Source organism: Mobula birostris, chromosome 16 (genome assembly GCF_030028105.1).
Source record: "Mobula birostris isolate sMobBir1 chromosome 16, sMobBir1.hap1, whole genome shotgun sequence".
In the NCBI taxonomy this organism is placed as follows: Eukaryota; Metazoa; Chordata; class Chondrichthyes; order Myliobatiformes; family Myliobatidae; genus Mobula; species Mobula birostris.
Genome location: NC_092385.1, coordinates 78,383,252 through 78,405,597, shown reverse-complemented (window position 1 = coordinate 78,405,597; position 22,346 = coordinate 78,383,252). Strand labels below are relative to the sequence as shown.

The following is a 22,346-nucleotide window of genomic DNA, read 5'->3' as shown; positions in this document are numbered from 1 at the left end:
AAAAGATGTTTCCCATGGTGGGAGAGTCTAGGACAAGAGGGTACATCCTCAGGATAGAGGGCTGTCCTTCAAATAGAGATGTGAAGAAATTTCTTTAGCCAAAGGGTGGTGAATTTGTGGAATGTGTTGCCACAGGCAGCTGCGGAGGCCAGGTCATTGGGTGTATTTAAGGCAGAGATTGACAGGTTCTTGATTGGACATGGCATCAAAGGTTACAGGGAGAAGGCCAGGAACTGGGGTTGAGGAGGAGAAAAAAAAAAGATCAGCCGTGATTGAATGGCAGAGCAGATTTGTTGGGCCAGATAGCTTAGTTCTGTTCCCATGTCTTATGCTCAGCAGGCCGGGCAGCATCTATGGAAAAAAACAGTCGATGTTTCGGGTTGAGATCTTCATCAGGACTGGAATGAGAGAGACGTCAGATTAAGAAGTTGGCGAAAGGGGAGGAAGAAGTACAAGGTAGTTAGAACCATAGAACACTACAGCACAGAAAACAGGCCATTCGGCCCTTCTAGTCTGTGCCGGAACATTATTCCGCTAGTCCCATTGACCTGCACCCAGTACATAACCCTCCAGACCGCTCCCATCCATGTATCTATCCAATTTATTCTTAAAACTTAAGACTGAGTCCGCATTTACGTCAGGTGGCAGCTCGTTCCACACTCCCACCACTCTCTGAGTGAAGAAGTTCCCCCTAATGTTCCCCCTAAACCTATCCTCTTTCACCCTAAAGCCATGTCCTCTCGTATTTATCTATCCTAATCTAAGTGGGAAGAGCCTACTCGCATTTACTCTGTCTATATCCCTCATAATTTTGTAAACCTCTATCAAATTTCCCCTCATTCTTCTACGCTCCAAGGAATAAAGTCCTAACCTGTTCAATCTTTCCCTGTAACTCAACTCCTGAAGACCTAGCAACATCCTAGTAAATATTCCTGCACTCTTTCAATCTTACTGATATCCCTCCTATAGTTAGGTGACCAGAACTGTGCACAATACTCCAAATTTGGCCTCACCAATGTCTTATACAACCTCCCCATAACACCCCAACTCCTATACTTGATACTTTGATTTATAAATGCCAGGATGCCAAAAGCCTTCTTTACAAAGCTGTCTACCTGTGACGTCACTTTCAAGGAATTATGTATCTGAACTCCCAGATCTGTTTGTTCCTCCACACTCCTCAGTGTCCTACCATTGATTTGTCCTACCTTGATTTGCCCTTCCAAACTGCAACACCTCACACTTGTCTGCATTAAGTTCCATCTGCCATTTACTGGCCCATTTTTCCTTTTGGTCCAGATCCCTCTGCAAGCTTTGAAAGCCTTCCTCACTGTCCACAACGCGTCCAATCTTAGTGTCATCAGCAAACTTCCTGATCCAATTTTACCACATTATCATCTAGATCATTGATATAGACAACAAACAACAATGGTCCCAGCACAGATCCCTGAGGCACACCACTAGTCACAGGCCTCCAGTCTGATAAGCAATCATCCACTACCACTCTCTGTCTTCTCCCACACAGCCAATTTCGAATCCAGTTCATAACCTCTCCACGGATACCTAGTGTCTGAACCTTCTGAACTAACCTCCCGTGTGGGACCTTGTCAAATGCCTTACTAAAGTCCATGCAGACAACATCCATATCTACTTTCTTGGTAACCTTCTCGAAAAACTCTACAAGATTCGATCTACCATGATCTACCACACACAAAGCCATGCTGACTATTGATCCTCCAACCTGAGAGTGGCCTCATTGCGGGAGTAGAGGAGGCCATGAACTGACATGTTGGAATGGGAATGACAAGGAGAATTGAAATGGGTGGCAACTGGAAGATCCTGCTTTTTCTAGATCACACATGGCTTCTTCAAGCCTCCCATTTTACATAAATAGCCTATCAGAGAATGGTCTCAGATTTAGCAGATTATAAGCTGAAACTCCTGGTGTCCACATTCAATTGCAACTGATTAAGTCAGTCCAGAGTAAGAATCAGTTCATCAAACAGTTCACAAAACAGCCACCACAAGGACAGTCTCACAACATGACTACATCCATTCCCATTCACTGATTGTCGTTCTTTCTGGTTAACAATACTATCCTTCATAGTACAAAGAACTGGTCTAAAAATTTCAAGAGTTTCCCTTTGCTACTGGAAGTGTCAAGTTCTGAATTAAAATAAAGGGAATAGGTAGCATTATCACTTTTTTATATTCACTGGTTGTTCTGAGTATCAACACTATTTCATTGGAACTAGGCACTGCTTTTTCAAATCTAATATCATTAAGGTTTTGTAATGACTAGGTATGTAATTATTTCTTTAACTAATTTCTCAGAAACTTTCAACAATCTTTTTTGGATTTTCTGTGGCACATACTAACCACTTTTAGTCAAGATCACACACTTCAAACAAATATCAGTATCACTGGAGCTAACCACTAGATTTGGCCAAGGCAAGTTATTTTCCAGTTTTAGTATTTTAGAACATAGAACACAGAATAGTACAGCACAGTACAGGCCCTTCGGCCCACAATGTTGTGCCGACCCTCAAACCCTGCCTCCCATATAAGCCCCCACCGTAGATTCCTCCATATACCTGTCTAGTAGTCTCTTAAACTTCACTAGTGTATCTGCCTCCACCACTGACTCGGGCAGTGCATTCCACGCACCAACCACTCTCTGATTAAAAACTTTCCTCTAATATCTCCCTTGAACTTCCCACCCCTTACCTTAAAGCCATGTCCTCTTGTATTGAGCAGTGGTGCCCTGGGGAAGAGGTGCTGGCTATTCACTCTACCTATTCCTCTTATTATCTTGTACACCTCTATCATGTCTCCTCTCATCCTCCTTCTCTCCAAAGAGTAAAGCCCTAGCTCCCTTAATCTCTGATCATAATCCATACTCTCTAAACCAGACTGCATCCTGGTAAATCTCCTCTGTACCCTTTCCAATGCTTCCACATCCTTCCTATAGTGAGGTGACCAGAACTGGACACAATACTCCAAGTGTGGCCTAACCAGCGTTTTATAGAGCTGCATCATTACATTGCGACTATTAAAGTCTATCCCTTGACTTATGAAAGCTAACACCCCATTAGCTTTCTTAACTACCCTATCCACCTGTGAGGCGACTTTCAGGGATCTGTGGACATGTACCCCCAGATCCCTCTGCTCCTCCACACTACCAAGTATCCTGCCATTTACTTTGTACTCTGCCTTGGAGTTTGTCCTTCCAAAGTGTACCACCTCATACTTCTCTGGGTTGAACTCCATCTGTCACTTCTCAGACCACTTCTGCATCCTATCAATGTCTCTCTGCAATCTTTGATAATCCTCTACACTATCTACAACACCAGCAACCTTTGTGTCATCTGCAAACTTGCCAACCCACCCTTCTACCCCCACATCCAGGTCGTTAATAAAAATCACGAAAAGTAGAGGTCCCAGAACAGATCCTTGTGGGACACCACGAGTCACAATCCTCCAATCTGAATGTACTCCCTCCACCACCACCCTCTGCCTTCTGCAGGCAAGCCAATTCTGAATCCACCTGGCCAAACTCCTCTAGATCCCATGCCTTCTAACTTTCTGAATAAGCCTACCGTGTGGAACCTTGTCAAGTGCCTTACTAAAATCCATATAGATCACATCCACTGCACTACCCTCATCTATATGCCTGGTCACCTCCTTAAAGAACTCTATCAGGCTTGTTAGACACAATCTGCCCTTCACAAAGCCATGCTGACTGTCCCTGATCAGACCATGATTCTCTAAATGCCTATAGATCCTATCTCTAAGAATCTTTTCCAACAGCTTTCCCACCACAGACGTAAGGCTCACTGGTCTATAATTACCTGGACTATCCCTACTACCTTTTTTGAACAAGGGGACAACATTCGCCTCCCTCCAATCCTCCGGTACCAATCCCGTGGACAACGAGGACATAAAGATCCTAGCTAGAGGCTCAGCAATCTCTTCCCTCGCCTCGTGGAGCAGCCTGGGGAATATTCCGTCGGGCCCCGGGGACTTATCCGTCCTAATGTATTTTAACAACTCCAACACCTCCTCTCCCTTAATATCAACATGCTCCAGAACATCAACTTCACTCATATTGTCCTCACCATCATCAAGTTCCCTCTCATTGGTGAATACCGAAGAGAAGTATTCATTGAGGACCTTGCTCACTTCCACAGCCTCCAGGCACATCTTCCCACCTTTATCTCTAATCGGTCCTACCTTCACTCCTGTCATCCTATTTTTCTTCACATAATTGAAGAATGCCTTGGGGTTTTCTTTTACCCTACTTGCCAAGGCCTTCTCATGCCCCCTTCTTGCTCTTCTCAGCCCCTTCTTAAGCTCCTTTCTTGCTTCCCTATATTCCTCAATAGACCCATCTGATCCTTGCTTCCTAAACCTCATGTATGCTGCCTTCTTCCTCCTGACTAGATTTTCCACCTCACTTGTCACCCATGGTTCCTTCACCCTACCATTCTTTATCTTCCTCACTGGGACAAATTTATCCCTTACATCCCGCAAGGGATCTCTAAACATCGACCACAGGCCCATAGTACATTTCCCTGCAAAAACATCATCCCAATTCACATCCGCAAGTTCTAGCCTTATAGCCTCATAATTTGCCTTTCCCCAATTAAAAATTTTCCTGTCCTCTTTGATTCTATCCTTTTCCATGATAATTATAAAGGCCAGGGAGCGGTGGTCACTGTCCCCCAGATGCTCACCCACTGAGAGATCTGTGACCTGACCCGGTTCATTACCTAGTACTAGATCTAGTATGGCATTCCCCCTGGTCGGCCTGTCCACATACTGTGACAGGAATCCATCCTGGACACACTTAACAAATTCTGCCCCATCTTCATAGTAATTAGCTTTTATAGGGGGAAAAATTAGGAAATGGAACCAAAGGATCTGCTTTCATTGGACAGCAAGGAAAGGAAATACAAACTTGAATAAAAAAATTATAATGAAGGTCAGCAATTGACCTCATATCTATTCACATAAAAGTTGAAAAGCAGGTTGAGAAAGATGCTTGGCTCAAAATTAAAGGTACATATTACTAAAGTTATGACATTATTCTAAAAAAGAGTCACACACAAAATGCTGGGGGAACTCAGCAGGTCAGGCAGCATCTATGGAAATAAATAAACAGTTGATGTTTCAGGCCAGGATGCTTCTTCAGGGCGGGAAAGGAAGGGGGAAGAAGACAGAATAGAAAGATGGGGGGAGGAGAGGCAGGAAAGCTAGAAGGCAAGAGGTGAAGCCAGGTGGGCAGGGAAGGTAAAGGGTTGGAGAAGAAGGAATCTGACAGGACAGAAGAGTTGACCGTGGGAGAAAAGGATGGGGCCCAGGAGAAAGTGATAGGCAGGTGAGAAGTAAAAGGTTAAAGTGGGGAATAGAGGGGAGGGGGTGGAATTTGTTTACCGGAAGGAGAAATCAATATTCATGCCATCAGGTTGAAGGCTACCCAGACAGAATATAATCTACCCTGAGGGTGGCCTCATTGTGGCACAAGAGGAGGCCATGGACCGACATGTCAGAATGAGAATGGGAATCGGAATTAAAATGATTGGCCACCAAGAAGTTCTGCTTTAGATGGATGGAGGTCCTCAATAAAGCAGTCCCCCAGTTTATGACGGGTCTCACCAATGTAAAGGAGGCTGCATCAAGAGCATTGGACACAATACACTATCCCAGCAGAATCACAGATGAAGTGTTGTCTCACCTGGAAGGACTGTTTGGAGCCCTGAATGGAGGTGAGGGATTAGGTGAATGGGCAAGTGTAGCACTTTGCTGCTTGCAGGGATGAGTGCCGGGAGGGATGAATGGACAAGGGAATCACGGGGGGAGTGATCCCTGAAGAAAGAAGAGAGAAGCGGGGGGAGGCAAAGATATGTTTTGTGGTAGGATCCCTTTGGAGATGGCGGAGGTTGCAGAGAATGATTTCTTGGGTGTGGAGGCTCACGGGGCAGTAGGTAAAGACAAGAGGTGGTGAGCAGATGGGCTGAGCATGGACTTTCAGGAAATGGTGGAGATGCAGATGAGGGCAACATCAATGGAAGAGGAAGTGATATTCCATTCTTTGAAGAAGGAGGACATCTCTGATATCCTCGATAGGAAACACGCATCCTGGGAACAGATGTGGCCGAGATGAAGGAACTGAGAAAAGGGAATAGCATTTTTACAGGAGACAGAGTGGGAAGAGGTATAGTCAAGATAACCATCGAAATGTGTAGGTTCATAAAGGATGTCAAGTGATAGTTTGTCTAGAGATAGAGAAAGAGAGATCAAGAAGGAGGGATGTGTCAGAAAAGAACAGAGTGAATTTAAGTTGAAGGTGTAAGTTGGAGGCAAATTTGATGAAGTTGACAAGCTCAGCAATAGTGCATGAAACAGCACCAATTCAGTGCAATGCAGAAGACTTGTTAGAACATAAAGATCATATTGTAGCCAATTACAGGGATTACAACTTCAAAAAAATATCAACACATTTAAATAGTGTAGAGCATTCAGACTGGTTGAATCACCACCTGGTATGGAGGCTCCAATGTGCAAGATCAAAAGATGCTGCAGGCGGTTGTAGACTCTGCCAGCTCCACCATGGCCACAGCCTTCCCCAACATCTTCAGAATGTGGTGCCTCAAGAAGGTGGCACCTATCCTCAAGGAGCTTCACCATCCTCTTCTCACTAATAACTATCAGGGAGGAGGGACAAGAGCCTGAAGGCATCTACCGAACATTTTAGGAAACAGCCTCCCCCCCCTTTGCTATCCAGATTTTTGAATGGTGCATAAATGTATGAAAACTATCTCACTATTCCTCTTTGCTCACTCTACCTACCCTCTTGTAGTCAGTGGAGATAAGTTAAAGTATACAGGGGGCCAAAATCTAAGAGTGATAAATACACACTGGAGGTTTTATATATGAATGCACGCAGTATGTACTGAATAAGGTAGATGATCTTGTAGTGCAGTTAAGGATTGGCAGGTATGACTTTGTGGGCATCTCTGAGTCATGGCTGAAAGAAGGTCATAGTTGGGAGCTTAACATCCAACAATACACTTTGTATTGAAAGGACAGATATGTAGGTGGTGTGGGTGGGGTGGCTCTAATGATAAAAAATAAAATCAAATCCTTAGAAAGAGGTGACATAGGATCAGAATATGTAGAATCCTTATGGGTAGGGTTTAAAACCTGCAAAGGTAAAGAGACGTATGATGGGAGTTATATACAGGCCCCCAAACAATAGCCAGAACTTTGGCTACAAATTCAACAGGCGATAGAAAAGCAATGTAAAAAGGGCAATGTCGTGATAATCATGAAGAATTTCAATTTACAGATAGATTGGGAAAATCGGTTGGTGCTGGATCCCAGGAGAGGGAATTTGGAGAATACCTAGAGATGATTTTCTAGAGCAGCTAGTGGTTGAGTCCATTCGGGGAACTGAAACTCTTAAGGTGAACCAGATTTGATTTGGGAGCATAAGGTAAAGGAACACCAGGGAGGCAGTAATTATGATCTGATAGAACCCTCCCTGCAGTTTGAGAAGAAGCTAAAGTTGGATGTATCAGTATTACAGTGGAGTAAAGGGAATTACAGAGGCATGAGGGAGGAAATTTGGAAGGCGCAGGAAAGATGTATCGCAAAGATGAAGAAGTATTCTAAAGGGAGGATGAGGCAACTGTACTGACAAGGGAAATGAAAGGCAATATAAAAGCAAAAGAGGGTGCATATAATATACGTAGTCAAAACTTAGTGGGAAGGTAGAGGATTGGGAAGCTTTTAAAAACTAACAGAAGGCAACTTAAAAAACATAAAGACAGAAAAGATGAAATATAAAGGTAAGCTAGCCAATAATATACAAGAGGATACCTAAAGTTTTTACAGATATATAAAAAGAGATGCAAGAGTGAATATTGGACTACTGGAAAATGATGCTGAAGAGGTAATAATGGGGGACAAAGAAATGTTAGTCTTCACTGTGAAAAACACAAGCAGAATGCCAGAAATGTGAGAGTGTCAGGAGCAGAGGTGAGTGTTGTACCTATTACTAAGGAGAAGGTGCCTGGGAAACTGAAAAGTCTGAAACTAGGTAACTCAGCTGGACCAGATGGACTATACCCCAGGTTTTGAAAGAGGTAGGTGAAGAGATTGTGGAGGCAGTAGTAGAATTTGGAATGGTTCCAGAGGACTGGAGTATTGCAAATGTCACTCCACTCCTCAACAAATGAGGGAGGCATGAGAAGGGAAATTATAGGGCAGTTAGCCTGACTTCAGTGGGTGGGAGATGTTGGAGTGCATTATTAAGGATGAGGTTTTGGAGAATTTGGAGGCACATGATAAAAAGGCCAAAGCCAGCATGGTTTCCTTAAGGGGAAATCTTGTCTGAGAAATCTGTTGGAATTCTTTGAGGAAATAACAAGCAGGATAGACAAAAGTGGCTGTTGTGTACTTCGATTTTCAGAAGGCCTATGGCAAGCTGCTACACACGAGGCTGCTTAAGAAGATTAGAACCCATGGTATTACAAGAAAGAAATAATCGTGGAAAGAGCATCGCTGACTGGCAGTCTCCCGCAAATAGATAGTGGCTCCCTGACGCCCGCAAATTACATACAATATCCCGGAAATCCATTTTTTTGAGAGCGAGAGATAGAGGGGGCGCCATGGCAGAGTGTTCCAAAAAAGAAAATATAAAACATACTTCACCCCAGACTACACTAAAGTGTACCCCTGCCTAATAGGGGTCAAAAATACTTTATACTTTATTGTCGCCAAACAATTGATACTAGATCGTACAATCATCACAGCGATATTTGATTCTGCACTTCCCGCTCCCTGGATTACAAATCGATAGTAAATATTAAAATTTTAAATTATAAGTCATAAATAGAAAATAGAAAGACGAAAAGTAGGTAGTGCAAAAAAAAAACCGAGAGGCAGGTCCAGATATTTGGAGGGTACGGCCCAGATCCGGGTCAGGATCCGTTCAGCAGTCTTATCACAGTTGGAAAGAAGCTGTTCCCAAATCTGGCCGTACGAGTCTTCAAGCTCCTGAGCCTTCTCCCGGAGGGAAGAGGGATGAAAAGTATGTTGGCTGGGTGGGTCGTGTCCTTGATTATCCTGGCAGCACTGCTCCGACAGCGTGCGGTGTAAAGTTAGTCCAAGGACAGAAGATTGGTTTGTGTGATGTGCTGCGCCGTGTTTACAATCTTCTGCAGCTTCTTCCGGTCTTGGACAGGGCAACTTCCATACCAGGTTGTGATGCACCCTAGAAGAATGCTTTCTACGGTGCATCTATGAAAATTAGTGAGGATTTTAGGGGACAGGCCAAATTTCTTCCGTTTTCTCAGGAATTAAAGGTGCTGGTGGGCCTTCCTGGCAGTGTTGCTCACTGCGCTGTTTGCAACAGTGACTTTTCTATTGCCCATGGTGGGTTAAATGACTGTAAAAGACATGTTGAGGTGAGTTTAACAGGTGTCATTCGTTCATTAGCATAGCTAACATTATTTAAACTAGCTGGCTAGTCCTACGTGATGAGGCCAAACTCCCCGTAGACTTGCTTAAAGTTGTAATAGAATAAAAAAACGACTCCATGATAATATAAGTACATATTTTGGTGTCACATTTTCTGCATAGGACAATAAGGATACACCTTACGCTTTTATTTCTTTTAGGGACCACAACATATTAGGAAGGCTAAGCGCAGAGAAGGCTGCTCAAGTGCTACCTCCCTGAAATGAGTTTTTGCAGGGTGGGATGTCTGCAGAGAGTGAGATTAAGGGAACCTTTTCTGGTAGGCTAGTCAGGGTTAGTGGTGTTCCACAGGGGGTCGGTATTGGGATAGCCTCATTTTACTATATATATCAGTGATTTGGAGGATGGAATTGATGTTTTGCAGCGAAGTTTGCAGACGATATGAAGACAGATGGAGGGCCAGGTAGTGTTGATGAAGCAGGGAGTCTGCAGAAAGACGTAGACAGATTTGGGGAACAGGGCAAGGAAGTGGCAGATGAAATATAGTGTAGGGAAGTGCATTGTCTGCACTTTGGCAGAAGGAATAAAGGAGTGGGGCTGGCTGGTGGCACAATGACATCAACGCCGGACACGGGAGCGGAGGTTCCCGGATTCGAAACCAGTCAGGTCCGCTCCCGAATACACTTTCCATCCGTGCCGGGTTGAGTGTCGAGATCGCAACTCAACCTCATAAAATAAAGGGAAAATACTGCGAAAATGTCTGTGTAAGGAGTGGCGTGCCACACAGTCTCTCTTTCTCTCGTTCCACGCCTTGTAAAAAGCCAAGAAAAAGACATCAACACGGATACACACACGCACGCACGCACAGACTCAAGCCACGCCAAAAAAAAAAGGAGTGAAGGAGTGGACTATTTTCTAAATGGGGGAGAAGATCAGAGGTGCAAAGAGACTTGGGAGTCCTCGTGCAGGATTCCCTAAAGGTTAATTTGCAGGTTAAGTCATCGGTAAGGAAGGAAAATGCAATGTTAGCATTTATTTTGAGGGAACTGGAATTCAAAAGCAAGGATGTAATGCTGAGTGTTTTTTAAGACAAATGGTCAGACTAAACTTGGAATATAGTTAACAGTTTTGGGCCCCTTTTCTAAGAAAAAATATGCTGGCATTGGAGGTTCACGAGAATGGTCCCAGGGAGGACAGTGGTAATGTTTGAGGAGCATTTAATGTCTGGGCCTGTACTCGCTGGAGTTTAGAAGAATGATGGAAAATCTTATTGAAACCTATTGAATATTGAAAGGCCTAGATAGTGTAGATGTGGAGAGGATGTTACATGTAGTGGGGGGGGGGGGGGCGGGGAGGTCTGGGACCAAAGGGCACTACCTTAGAATTGAAGGACGCCCATTTAGAACAGAGATGAGGAAGAACTTCTTTAGCCAGATGGTGATGAATCTGTGAAATTCAATGCCAGGACCAACTGTGCAGGCCAGTTCATTTGGTTTATTTAAAGCAGAGGTTGATAGGTTCTTAATTAATCAGGGCATCAAAAATTATGGCGAGAAGGCAGAAGAACGGGTTTGAGAGGGATAATAAATCAGCCATGATGGAATGGCGGTGCAGACTCAATGAGCTGAATGCCCTAATTCTACCCCTATGACTTACAGTCTGATATGCTGGTAGTAGAAATAAATCTTGATTTTTCCTGTTCCAGTTTATGACAATGTTAAAGACCAGGTTCGAAACAAAAATAAAACAAGAACTACACTATAAAAATAATGAAAAGTTATCCGTACCATTAGCAATACGTACATAAAATAATTCATAGATTTGTTTCAAATTAGAGAATACTTCTTTGTATTACAAACCAAAAATTAAACTTACAGCCACAAGTCTTTTATCCATTTCTAGAATTTGCTCTCTACTGCTTTTTGCTTCCAAAGCACTCACTATTGTTTCATAGTGTGTGTTTATGTTTTCTTGTACTAAACAATGAGAAAAATGATGATAAGTTAAAAGTAATAATGAACAATTCTACATTAGTTCAAAGAAACGATAGTGTTTTAAAATGCCTAGAAGGTTTAATGAGCATGGGGTGTCGGAAATGAATATCACTTCTGGGTCACTAACTGGAAATCACTGCTGTGTATCTTGCAGTCTAAGTAAGAGTTCAAGAAAATATAAGAATATAAAAACACAATTATCTATCTGAATAATATTAAGAATCGTCTTTCACTCAGTGGCCACTTTATTAGGTTCAGGAGTGGAACCTGGTGTGGTCTTCTGCAGCTGTAGCTCATCCACTCCAACGTCCCATACGTTGTGTGTTCAGAGATACTCTTCTCCACACCATTGTGTAATCTGTCAGCTTGAACCAGTCTGCCCATTCTCCTCTGACCTTTCTCATCAACAAGGTCTTTTCGCCTATAGAACTACTGGACTCGCTCACTGGATTTTTGTTTTGCTTTTCGCACCATTCTCTGTAAACTCTAGAGACTGTTGTGCATGAAAATCCCAGGAAACCAGCAGTTTCTCAGACACTCAAACCACCCTGTCCGGCACAACGATTATCCCATGGTTTTATGTCACTTAGATCACATTTCTTTCCCATTCTAATGTTTGGTCTGAACAATAATTGAACCTCTTGACCATGTCTGCATGCTTCATGCATTGACTTGCTGCCACACGAATGGCTCATTAGATATTTGCATTAATGAGCAGGTGCATAGGTGTACCTAATAAAGTGGCCACTGAGTGTATGTTCTGAGTGTATAATTCCTGGTTTAGCAATTATATCTGGCATTCTTTAATTTAAGTGATTCAGCTTACCAGAAATGATTTCCCATTTCTTTGGGCATGATGTTCATGATCTTAGGAATCATGTTTATCACATTAGTGCCCCATCTAGTGGCTATATGATTATAATACCCAGCTAAAATGTACCCAAAAAAAAACCAGAATCACATTTAATATCACTGGCATATCTTGTGAAATTTTTTGTTTTGTGGCAGCAGTACATTGCAATATATATAATAATAAAACTATAAATTACAATAAGAAATATATAAACACAAATTAAACAAGTAGTGCAAAAAGAGAGTAAAAAAAAATGAGGTAGTCATTGTCCATTCAGAAATCTAACAGTGGACAGGAAGAAGCTGTTCCTGAAATGTCAGGTGTGTGTCTTGAATCAATCAATTAAATAATTTGTAATCATCCATTTACAAAATTATTTTAAAACTATATAGCTAATATTAAAATGATTGTCAGGGGTTCAGCTGTCTTCAGGATGCCCAAAATCTTAGTTAACATCTTTTAACAACTAAACTTGGATTTTCATATAAAAGCTACTTTTAGTCCCTTGTCAACATAACAATTGGATATCAATAGCCCATATAAATGCACATAAAAAAGCTAGAACTTAATTTAAATTTCTGTATGTTGTGAGGTAGTTACAACCTTCCCCATCTCTATTATAAAGATATGTAGAATTCAGTTGTTTGAGTCTAAGTCTTTAGATATGTGATTGGCTCTATGTTAGTAATTACGGCTATAGCTTTTAACTTCAGCTGTAAAATGGATGACGGTGCATCAGCTATCAAATATACATCCTGCTTGTTGACTTTCCTTCAATTGACATTAAGACATAAAAAAAATTCCTTAATGTAACATATTAGTTTTATGGATAAAACAATAACATATAACTAGAACATAGGGTTCAAGCCAAAATATAAACTAATATGTTACATATGCAGCAGCATGAAATAAAACTTTTGTTTTTCTAGTTTTATAAATGTGGCTTGTTGCAATACAGATTACAATATAGTTCATATTTCTTCCATATGCTGTTACTATGGTTACAGTCTATCTGAAGTACTCATTGGATATACAATATAGTTCATCAAAAATCAGGCTTTGAAAGAGAGTATCATTTGTACAATCCATACTGAGATCTATGATTTAAGTTTCTGATAACTGATTTAAAATAAACCATGGAATCTTGGAAATTTCTGACACAGAAAGGCCATTTGCACCACCACATCCATTCTATACAAAAAGGAGTTAATGCCAGATCCTTGCCCCTGGGAATGAATCATTGTAGATACACTTCTTTTTAAATGTGATGAGTACATATATCTCCACCATTAGTACCATACAGTAATTTTTACCTAATATTTTAATCAGTCATACTATGCTCTTGAATTCCATGTCTCATCTTATAAAGACAAACGTGTAAAGTTTTTTCAACCAGCTTTTCTCCCTGTCAAGCAATCTTTAACAAACATGAGAAAATAGGAACAGTAGGTTACTCAATCCTTCAAGCCTGCCCTGCTGCTGAATATGATCATAACTGATCTATGCCAGCATTGACTCTTCTTCTGTGCCAGTTCCTCATAGTTGTTAATTGTTCAGTCTTTCAGATAGTTAACTCTCTCCATCTTAAATATATTTAATGATCTGACCTCAGAGATAGATAATTCCAGAGATACAGAAAAGAATCTATGCACCTCAGTTATTTTGTAGCTACAATGCCTTTTTCATCATTCCCCGACTAGTGAAAACATGTCAACATCAACCACGTCAAGCCACCTGAGCATCTTATATGTTTGTACAAAATCATCCCATCTAATTCTGAACAACCCAAAATGGTCTAGCTTTTCTTGATTGTATAATCCTCTCATTCCAGAAATTAACCTGGCAAATCTCCTTTGAATGGCCTCCAATGCTACTTCTAGGTATGCATCATTCAAGGCATGTCTTAACCAACACCTTGTACAATGGTAATAGAACTTTCTTATTCTTAAATTCCAAGCATTTTAAAATTAAGGTCAATGTGCCATTTGCTTTCTTAATTACTTGTTGGACCTGCATGCTAACTTTTTCTGATACATGAGATTGAATATCTAGATACCCCTGATCTTCACTAATTTATAGCCTCTCTCCATTTTGATGATAATCCACCTTTTGACTTTCCTTACCAAAGTATATAACCGCGCTTCCTCACGTTAAAACTCCGTTTGTCAGGTTTTCACCCAAACACCAACTCACCTCCCCTGAGTCTCCCTCTACACTGAACACACTTTGGTAAATCACACCACCAAGCTGTGCTTCTTCTCTCTGCAGCAAGAAGCTGCTGCGATGTGGAAATCCTGAACAGGAAGTCTTACATTGCTGGTCTGAGGAAATAGATAAGCTTCTACATGACTGTTTTGAATTGGTGGACTGGTCCACATTTAAAGACTGAGCAGCCAGCCTAGATGAGTCTGTCCCCATTGTCATGGCCTTTATCAGCATATGTATTGATGACTATGTACCAATGAAGATAATCCAGGTGTTCCCAAACTGGAGATCATCGATGTACTGGGAGATCAATTACTCACTGAAGTCCAGGATTGCAGCATTCAAATCAGATGACCTTGACCTTTAGAAGAAATCAAGATATGACCTCTGAAAAGTTATCAGGGATGCCAAGGGACAATACAAATCCAAAATTAAGTTCCAGAGCTATAATGGACTATAAAACAAAGTCCAAGTCAAGAACAGAAAGGAATTAGAATGTCACCATCCGTCCTGACTGTCTCCAGTGCACCTGACCACACAGTCACTGTTGTAGACATAAGATTTGTCTTACAGAAAGTGAACCTGTGGAAGCTACATGGCCGGTTGCCATCTCTGGCTGGCCCTAATACTTTGCAGATCAGCTAGAAGTGGTAGTTGCAGGTATTTTGACCCCTTACCTGCTTCTGCTTTAAGAAGACCACTAGAATCCCATTTCCTCAGATAAACAAGGTAATGTGCCTTAATGACTTTCTGGTGGTCTTGATACTCACCCACCATCATGAAGTGCTTTGAGAAGCTGGTCAAGGCAAGTATGAACTCCCAGTCAATGTTTACCCACTGCAATTTGTCTACCTCCAAAACAGGTCTATGGCAAATGCCATCTCTCTGGCTCTATACTCAACTCTGGATCATCTGCACAGTGATGACATCTATGTTAGCCTATTGCTTATGGACTACAATTCTGCCTTCAGTACTATAGTTCCATGCAAACTCACTTTCAAACTCTTGGAACAGACTACAATCGATAAAGATAGGTAGGAACATCTTTGCCACAATTATCCTCGGCATTGGTGCCACACTATGTGTGTCCCCAGCCCCCTATTCTATTCCCTGTACACTCATGACTGGGAGGTCAGGTTCTGCTCTAACTCCACTTACAAGTTTGTGGATGAAACCACTACAGTGGACTGCATCTTAAATAATAATGAGCCAGAGAATATCAGACGGAGATAGAGAGCCTAGTAACATGGTGTAATGGCATTAACATTTCGTTCAATGACAACAAAACAAAGGAGTTGGTCATTGTCTTCAGAAAGAAGGGGCGGTGCATGGACTCCTGTTTCCATCAATGGCGAGGGTCGAGAGCTTCAAATTCCTTGAAGTGAACAGCCTGTCCTCAGTACAGTAATAAACTAATTTACCAATTTGCATTTAATCTATGTACTGTAACAGAATCTCAATGCCTCCATCATAGCACACCCTTCCACCTATTTTCACATCATTGGCAAATTTGCAACTTTACGTTTTACAGTATTCACTTCTCCAAATCATTAGCATAAACGGATAAACAGTAAATAACTGAAGGCCAAGGATAGATCCACGGTGTACTCCAGCTTTAAAAGGATCTGCTAATTCCATCAGTTTCTATGTACCGTACATGTTGTCAGTCCATACTAACACACTTCTACCAGTTATTACGTTCTGCACATTCTCCTACATGACAGTTTGTCAAATGTCCTTTTAAAACCTAAATACACTGCATCAACAGGTTTCCCTCTATCATCTTCAAATTCATTATCTGATTATCTTATTCCTGCAGTCTACAACCTGCCTCCTCACTACCAATCAGTTTTGCTAACATCTGCAAACCTCCTAAATGGTCAAAGGTTCATTTATTAATCTGAAATTCTTCTTCCCCAGATAGCCACAAAACCAGGAAAGAAATGGCAACATGATCATCAACCACCCCCCAATCCCTCCTCCCTGCACAAAACATGAACAAAAAAAAAAGCAGGCACATCGACCCCCAAATCCCCCTCCCCCGCACAAAAAAACAAGAAAGATCTGGCAAAAAAAAATAGGATATAAAAAATTATAAGACTGGAAAAAAAAATCTATAGTCCAAGTCCATATCCAAAATGCAGAAAACCTAGGTAACATTCTCCGGGCCCAGCAGCAGGCCCATCCCTCTCGTAGAAGAGCGATCAAAACGCACTCTCCCCTCTCCAATAGCAGAGCGATCTCACCAGCGATCAAAAGGCAGGCAGCCAGTGCTCACCTTCAGTATTGGCCTCAATGTTTCAATCTCCCTCGTCGCCTTAATCCGCAAAATGGAGTCAAACATTGACTCATGCCCCAAGCTGCATCCTTCTCGCCAAGAGGTTCCTGTATGCTGCCTCTGCCTCCCAGAATCCTCTAGGAAACAGCAGAGCAGTGAAATGCCCAAACTATCTCAAAACTGCAAATCGCAGGCTCCAATAGTTCAAGCATCACATTCAAGAGGAAAAACAAATGTAAGACACATAAAAGAAGTAAAATATATGGTTTTGCAATCTATCCGGAAGATATTGACCGAAGGAGTGTTTTACAAGGGCGTCATCTTGACCAGTACGTTGCAGTCGCTGGTAAATCTGAATCACTGTATGTGCCACGAAAGACAAATTAACCTAAAACTCTTTTGTGTGTACCCCTCTATACATAGCCAGCCAATTTTACCTTTCACTTTCTGCCAAAGAACTAATTCAGAATTTATCCTAGAACATTCCCTTTTATCCCTGTAGCTTTTACTTTTCTTGTTAGCCTACACATGGAAGTTTGTCAAATAACCTGCTAAAATCCTTAAAGAGTATATTAAATATGTTGCCATCATCTACTTTAATTGTAACGGGCTTTAATCCAGGCTTTATAGGCATTAGCTTTTAATGGAATTAAAACCAGACAGGCTCAGCAATGAACAGACATTACATTGCATCCAACACCCAAGCTAGCTACTATATTCAAATTACCTCAGAATACAGTATAATGAAGGATGTCCCAATTTATTTAACTCTGTGCACCTGAAATACTTATGTGACATGGTAGTGTAGTAGTTAGCTCAACACTATTACAGCTTGGGGTGTTCCAGAGCTCAGAATTTGATTTAAAGAGTCTCTGTATCTTCTCCCTGTGAAATGCATTGATTTCCCCGGGTTCTCCGATTTCCTCCCACAGTCCAAAGATGCACTGGGTAGGTTAGCAGGTTATTATAAATTGTTCCATGATTAGGTTAGGGTTAATCGGGGGTTGCTGGGGTAGCATGGCTCGAAGGACTGGAAGGGGCCTACTCCATGCTGTGTTGCTAACATAAAATTTTAAAGAATAATAAAAATCCTGGTTGATGTTCCACTTTTTATTTTCTATAATTTAAAAAGCCTTACAATAAAGTAAGCTTACTTGTTTTTGATAAATTTTCCAATCCTTCTAGAACTGTTTGATTTTGTAGTTCTGTTTTCCTTTCAAGTTTATTAAAGGATGCCTTAATCTTTAAAATGAGAAAGTATGCAATTAGTAAACAATAACACATTTTTGTTTGCCAAAAAATGGTGCTAATAATATCAGTAAGAGAACACCTGACAATTGCATTTTTCTTTCATCTATCCAATTATGTATTGCAGAATTTTATGTGTTAATTTTAATGGATTATCTTTTTGATTTTGAAGAAATATAGTAAACAATTGTATTATTATTATTAGTGGGATCAAGACTATTAGCTCTATTACTTTCCAAATGTTGCATAGTGAATGATATTTTAATTCAAAAATCATAACCCAAGTAATATACCTACCCAATATGAGTAAATTCCTTATTTTTAAGACAATATACAGTACTGTACTTCACCTGTGGAAATAATGACTAGCACTCACTGACTACCAAAGTCGATTGCACTATGTAGGCAAAATATTATCTAAGGCAACAATTTGATATTGTGACATGTTTGTGGAGGCATGAGTTCAGCACTCGGATGCAACAGTTTAAATATCAGACTTTACCAGAAATCATCTACAACCATTAGATTTCTGGATTTGGATGCAACACTCTAAGGAGTGCATACAACTGTATTTTCAAGAGTTTTATCCATTTTAAACATGGGCATGATACCAGCATGCAGGCCTGAAGAAAAAGTCTATAAAAAGAAACACATGTGAGGTGGGAACCTGATCCAAGTAGAATTTTATTCTAAAACAAAAGTTTCGTTTGGTTACAACAGACAGGGAGTGGTTATATCCAATTGCACTAAAAATTTGCTAGACTGTGCTGTAGTATGACTCTATACACTGAATGAAGGATGTCTATTTATAGATGTGCAACATAAACAAGCTTTTGCACTGAAGGGTGATGAGGAGCTACAAAGCACAAAAGCACTGCATGAAACAATTAAGGTCCAATTGGGATTTTTCCTCAGGATATATTTCTTTATATACAGTTATGTAAACTTGGTAAATCTGTTTTGGGAAAGAACAGCAGCTTAAGAACAACTATAATATTGCTGCCTGACTGGAAAATATTAATTAGAAAAAGGACTGTTACTGTATATTCACCGTCTTTATATTCCTAACACAAAACATACTCCTTGCTATTTGCCACCAGCAAGCAGCAACTATTAATAGTCATAGTCATACTTTATTGATCCCAGGGGGAAATTGGTTTTCGTTACAGTTGCACCATGAATAATAAATTGTAATAGAACCATAAATAGTTAAATAGTAATATGTAAATTATGCCAGTAAATTATGAAATAAGTCCAGGACCAGCCTATCAGCACAGGGTGTCTGACCCTCCAAGGGAGGAGTTGTAAAGTTTGATGGCCACAGGCAGGAATGACTTCCTATGACGCTCTGTGCTGCATCTCGGAGGAATGAGTCTCTGGCTGAATGTACTCCTGTGCCCACCCAGTACATTATGAAGTGGATGGGAGACATTATCCAAGATGGCATGCAACTTAGACAGCATCCTCTTTTCAGACACCACCGTGAGAGAGTCCAGTTCCATCCCCACAACATCACTGGCCTTACGAATGAGTTTGTTGATTCTGTTGGTGTCTGCTACCCTCAGCCTGCTGCCCCAGCACAGAACAGCAAACATGATAGCACTGGCCACCACAGACTCGTAGAATATCCTCAGCATCATCCGGCAGATGTTAAAGGACCTTAGTCTCCTCAGGAAATAGAGACGGCTCTGACCCTTCCTGTAGACAGCCTCAGTGTTCTTTGACCAGTCCAGTTTATTGCCAATTCGTATCCCCAGGTATTTGTAATCCTCCACCATGTCCACACTGACCCCCTGGATGGAAACAGGGGTCACCAGTACCTTAGCTCTCCTCAGGTCTACCACCAGCTCCTTAGTCATTTTCACATTAAGCTGCAGATAATTCTGCTCACACCATGTGACAAAGTTTCCTACCGTAGCCCTGTACTCAACCTCATCTCCCTTGCTGATGCATCCAACTATGGCAGAGTCATCAGAAAACTTCTGAAGATGACAAGACTCTGTGCAGTAGTTGAAGTCCGAGGTGTAAATGGTGAAGAGAAAGGGAGGCACAACAGTCCACTGTGGAGCCCCAGTGCTGCTGATCATTCTGTTGGACACACAGTGTTGCAAGCACACGTACTGTGGTCTGCCAGTCAGGTAATCAAGAATCCATGACACCAGGGGAGCATCCACCTGCATTGCTGTCAACTTCTCCCCCAGCAGAGCAGGGCGGATGGTGTTGAACGCACTGGAGAAGTCAAAAAACATGACCCTCACAGTGCTCGCTGGCTTGTCCAGGTGGGCGTAGACACGGTTCAGCAGGTAGACGATGGCATCCTCAACTCCTAGTCGGGGCTGGTAGGTGAACTGGAGGGGATCTAAGTGTGGCCTGACCATAGGCCGGAACAGCTCCAGAACAAGTCTCTCCAGGGTCTTCATGGTGTGGGAGGTCAATGGCACCGGTCTGTAGTCATTGAGGCCGCTGGGGTGCGGTGTCTTCGGCACAGGGACGAGGCAGGATGTTTTCCACAGTACAGGAACCCTCCGGAGCCTCAGGCTCAGGTTGAAGACATGGCGAAGTACTCCACATAGCTGAGGGTCACAGGCTTTGAGCACCCTGGTACTGACACCATCCGGTCCTGCAGCCTTGCTTGGGTTGAGACATTTCAGCTGTCTTCTCACCTGTTCAGCCGTGAAGCCCACCGTGGTGGTTTCGTGTGGGGAAGGGGAATAATCATGAGAGCAGGGTGGGGGACTGTGAGGAGGGGTAGGAGGGGAGAGTGGAACATGTGTTGATTGGGGGCCGACAACAGATGGCTCATGTGGGGAATGGGCAGGGGTCACAATGTCAAATCTGTTAAAGAACAGGTTAAGTTCGTTGGCCCTGTTCTTTAAGTAGTTAAGCCAGAGACTTTGATGGATTCCAGATACAAGACACAAGAACTTTGGACATAAAAGAAGAATTGCAGATTGAAGAGCCAGGAATATCCTTTCCCGATTCATTAGCATAAGAGCAGGTGGAAGTTTTGATCTCCTCCTTGAGGAAAGCATCAGAAATCCAGTTAACTGAGTGAAGAAAATTATCTTAATCGATCTCTGTATCTGATTTCCTAATTTTGTTTTTTGCTTTGACTCTTGGAAAGTTTGGGACTAGGGGGTGAAAGGAGAAAAATCACTTCAAACTAAGTGAATAAAAATTTCCTTTGTTATACCAGTGGACTGCCAGCTGTGAACAGCAAATCCGACCAAAAATGTTCAAGGTTCTCATTGTGCTTCCTTTGGATGTTATGGCATATTTAGGGGCTTATAATTGTAGTAGGGACGAACTTAGTGTAACCATGTGAATAAGAGTGATAGCATTCACTATCTCTCACATTGCTTTGCTTTTACTTTGGCAGAATACCAACTGAATCCTGAAAAAAAAGGCCTGAAAACACGCAGTTAAAATTTGAACGGGTGTTGTTAGGACTTTAGGGGCTGACTTTATTCCCTAGAGTATGGGAGATTGAGGGATATCTTATAGAGCTCTACAAAGTTACGAAGGATGTAGATAAGGTGAATGCATATAGGCTTTCTCCCCCTCAGGTTGGGTGAAACTAGAATTTGAGATCATAGGTTTAAGGTGAAAGATGAAATATTTTAGGAAAACTGAGGGGGAACTTCTTCACTCAGAGGGTGGTGCAAATGTAGATAAAGCTGCTAGCAGAAACGGTACTGCAGATGTGGGTTCGATTGTAATATTTAAGAGAAGTCCGGATAGGTACATGTTTGAGAGAAGTACTGTATGGAGGGCTATGGTCCAGGTTCAGATAGATGGGACCAGATAGAAACCAGGCTGGCATAGACTAGATGGACTGAATGGCCTCTTTCTGTGCTGCAGTGCCCTATGACTCTATAGCTCAGAAAATAAACTTTACTGAAACAAGAGGACTTCTGAAGGTAAGCTAAAAATTGGAAGAGCACTCTTTTATTTCTCAGAATTTCATTCAATTTTCAGTACAAAGACAGGCTTTTCTTCCCAATAGTTCCATGCAGAGGTGCATAAAGAACATAAGTCTCTTCCATCCTTGTCTCTGCTCATCTCACCAGAATGATTTTTAAGGCTTCTGGTCATTGCTTTGCAATGGCGCACATAAAAACACAGCTGAGGTCCTTTCAATATTACTGATGAACTCATTTTTCCTGTCTGCTTTTCTGGAACAGTGCACAATCAGAAGATAGGTTTGGGCCATGATTGGTGCAAAGAGATTACATGCTGCTGTTATTGTAAGTATCGCCAAAATGAACTGTATTTTGGATTG

The 22,346-nt window shown here is 41.7% G+C and overlaps 1 protein-coding gene across 1 annotated transcript in view; it reads right to left on the bottom strand.

The window, feature by feature from the left end:
* The window catches only part of LOC140210897 (interactor of HORMAD1 protein 1), a 47,497-nt gene that overhangs the window by 5,527 nt on the left and 19,624 nt on the right, over window positions 1-22,346 (bottom strand). Inside the window, exons 6-7 of the mRNA XM_072280162.1 lie at window positions 17,971-18,058; window positions 11,362-11,462 (exon numbers count right to left, since the gene is read on the bottom strand). Of these exons, the coding sequence (XP_072136263.1) occupies window positions 11,362-11,462; window positions 17,971-18,058 (189 nt within the window). The remainder of the gene's footprint in view (window positions 1-11,361; window positions 11,463-17,970; window positions 18,059-22,346) is intronic.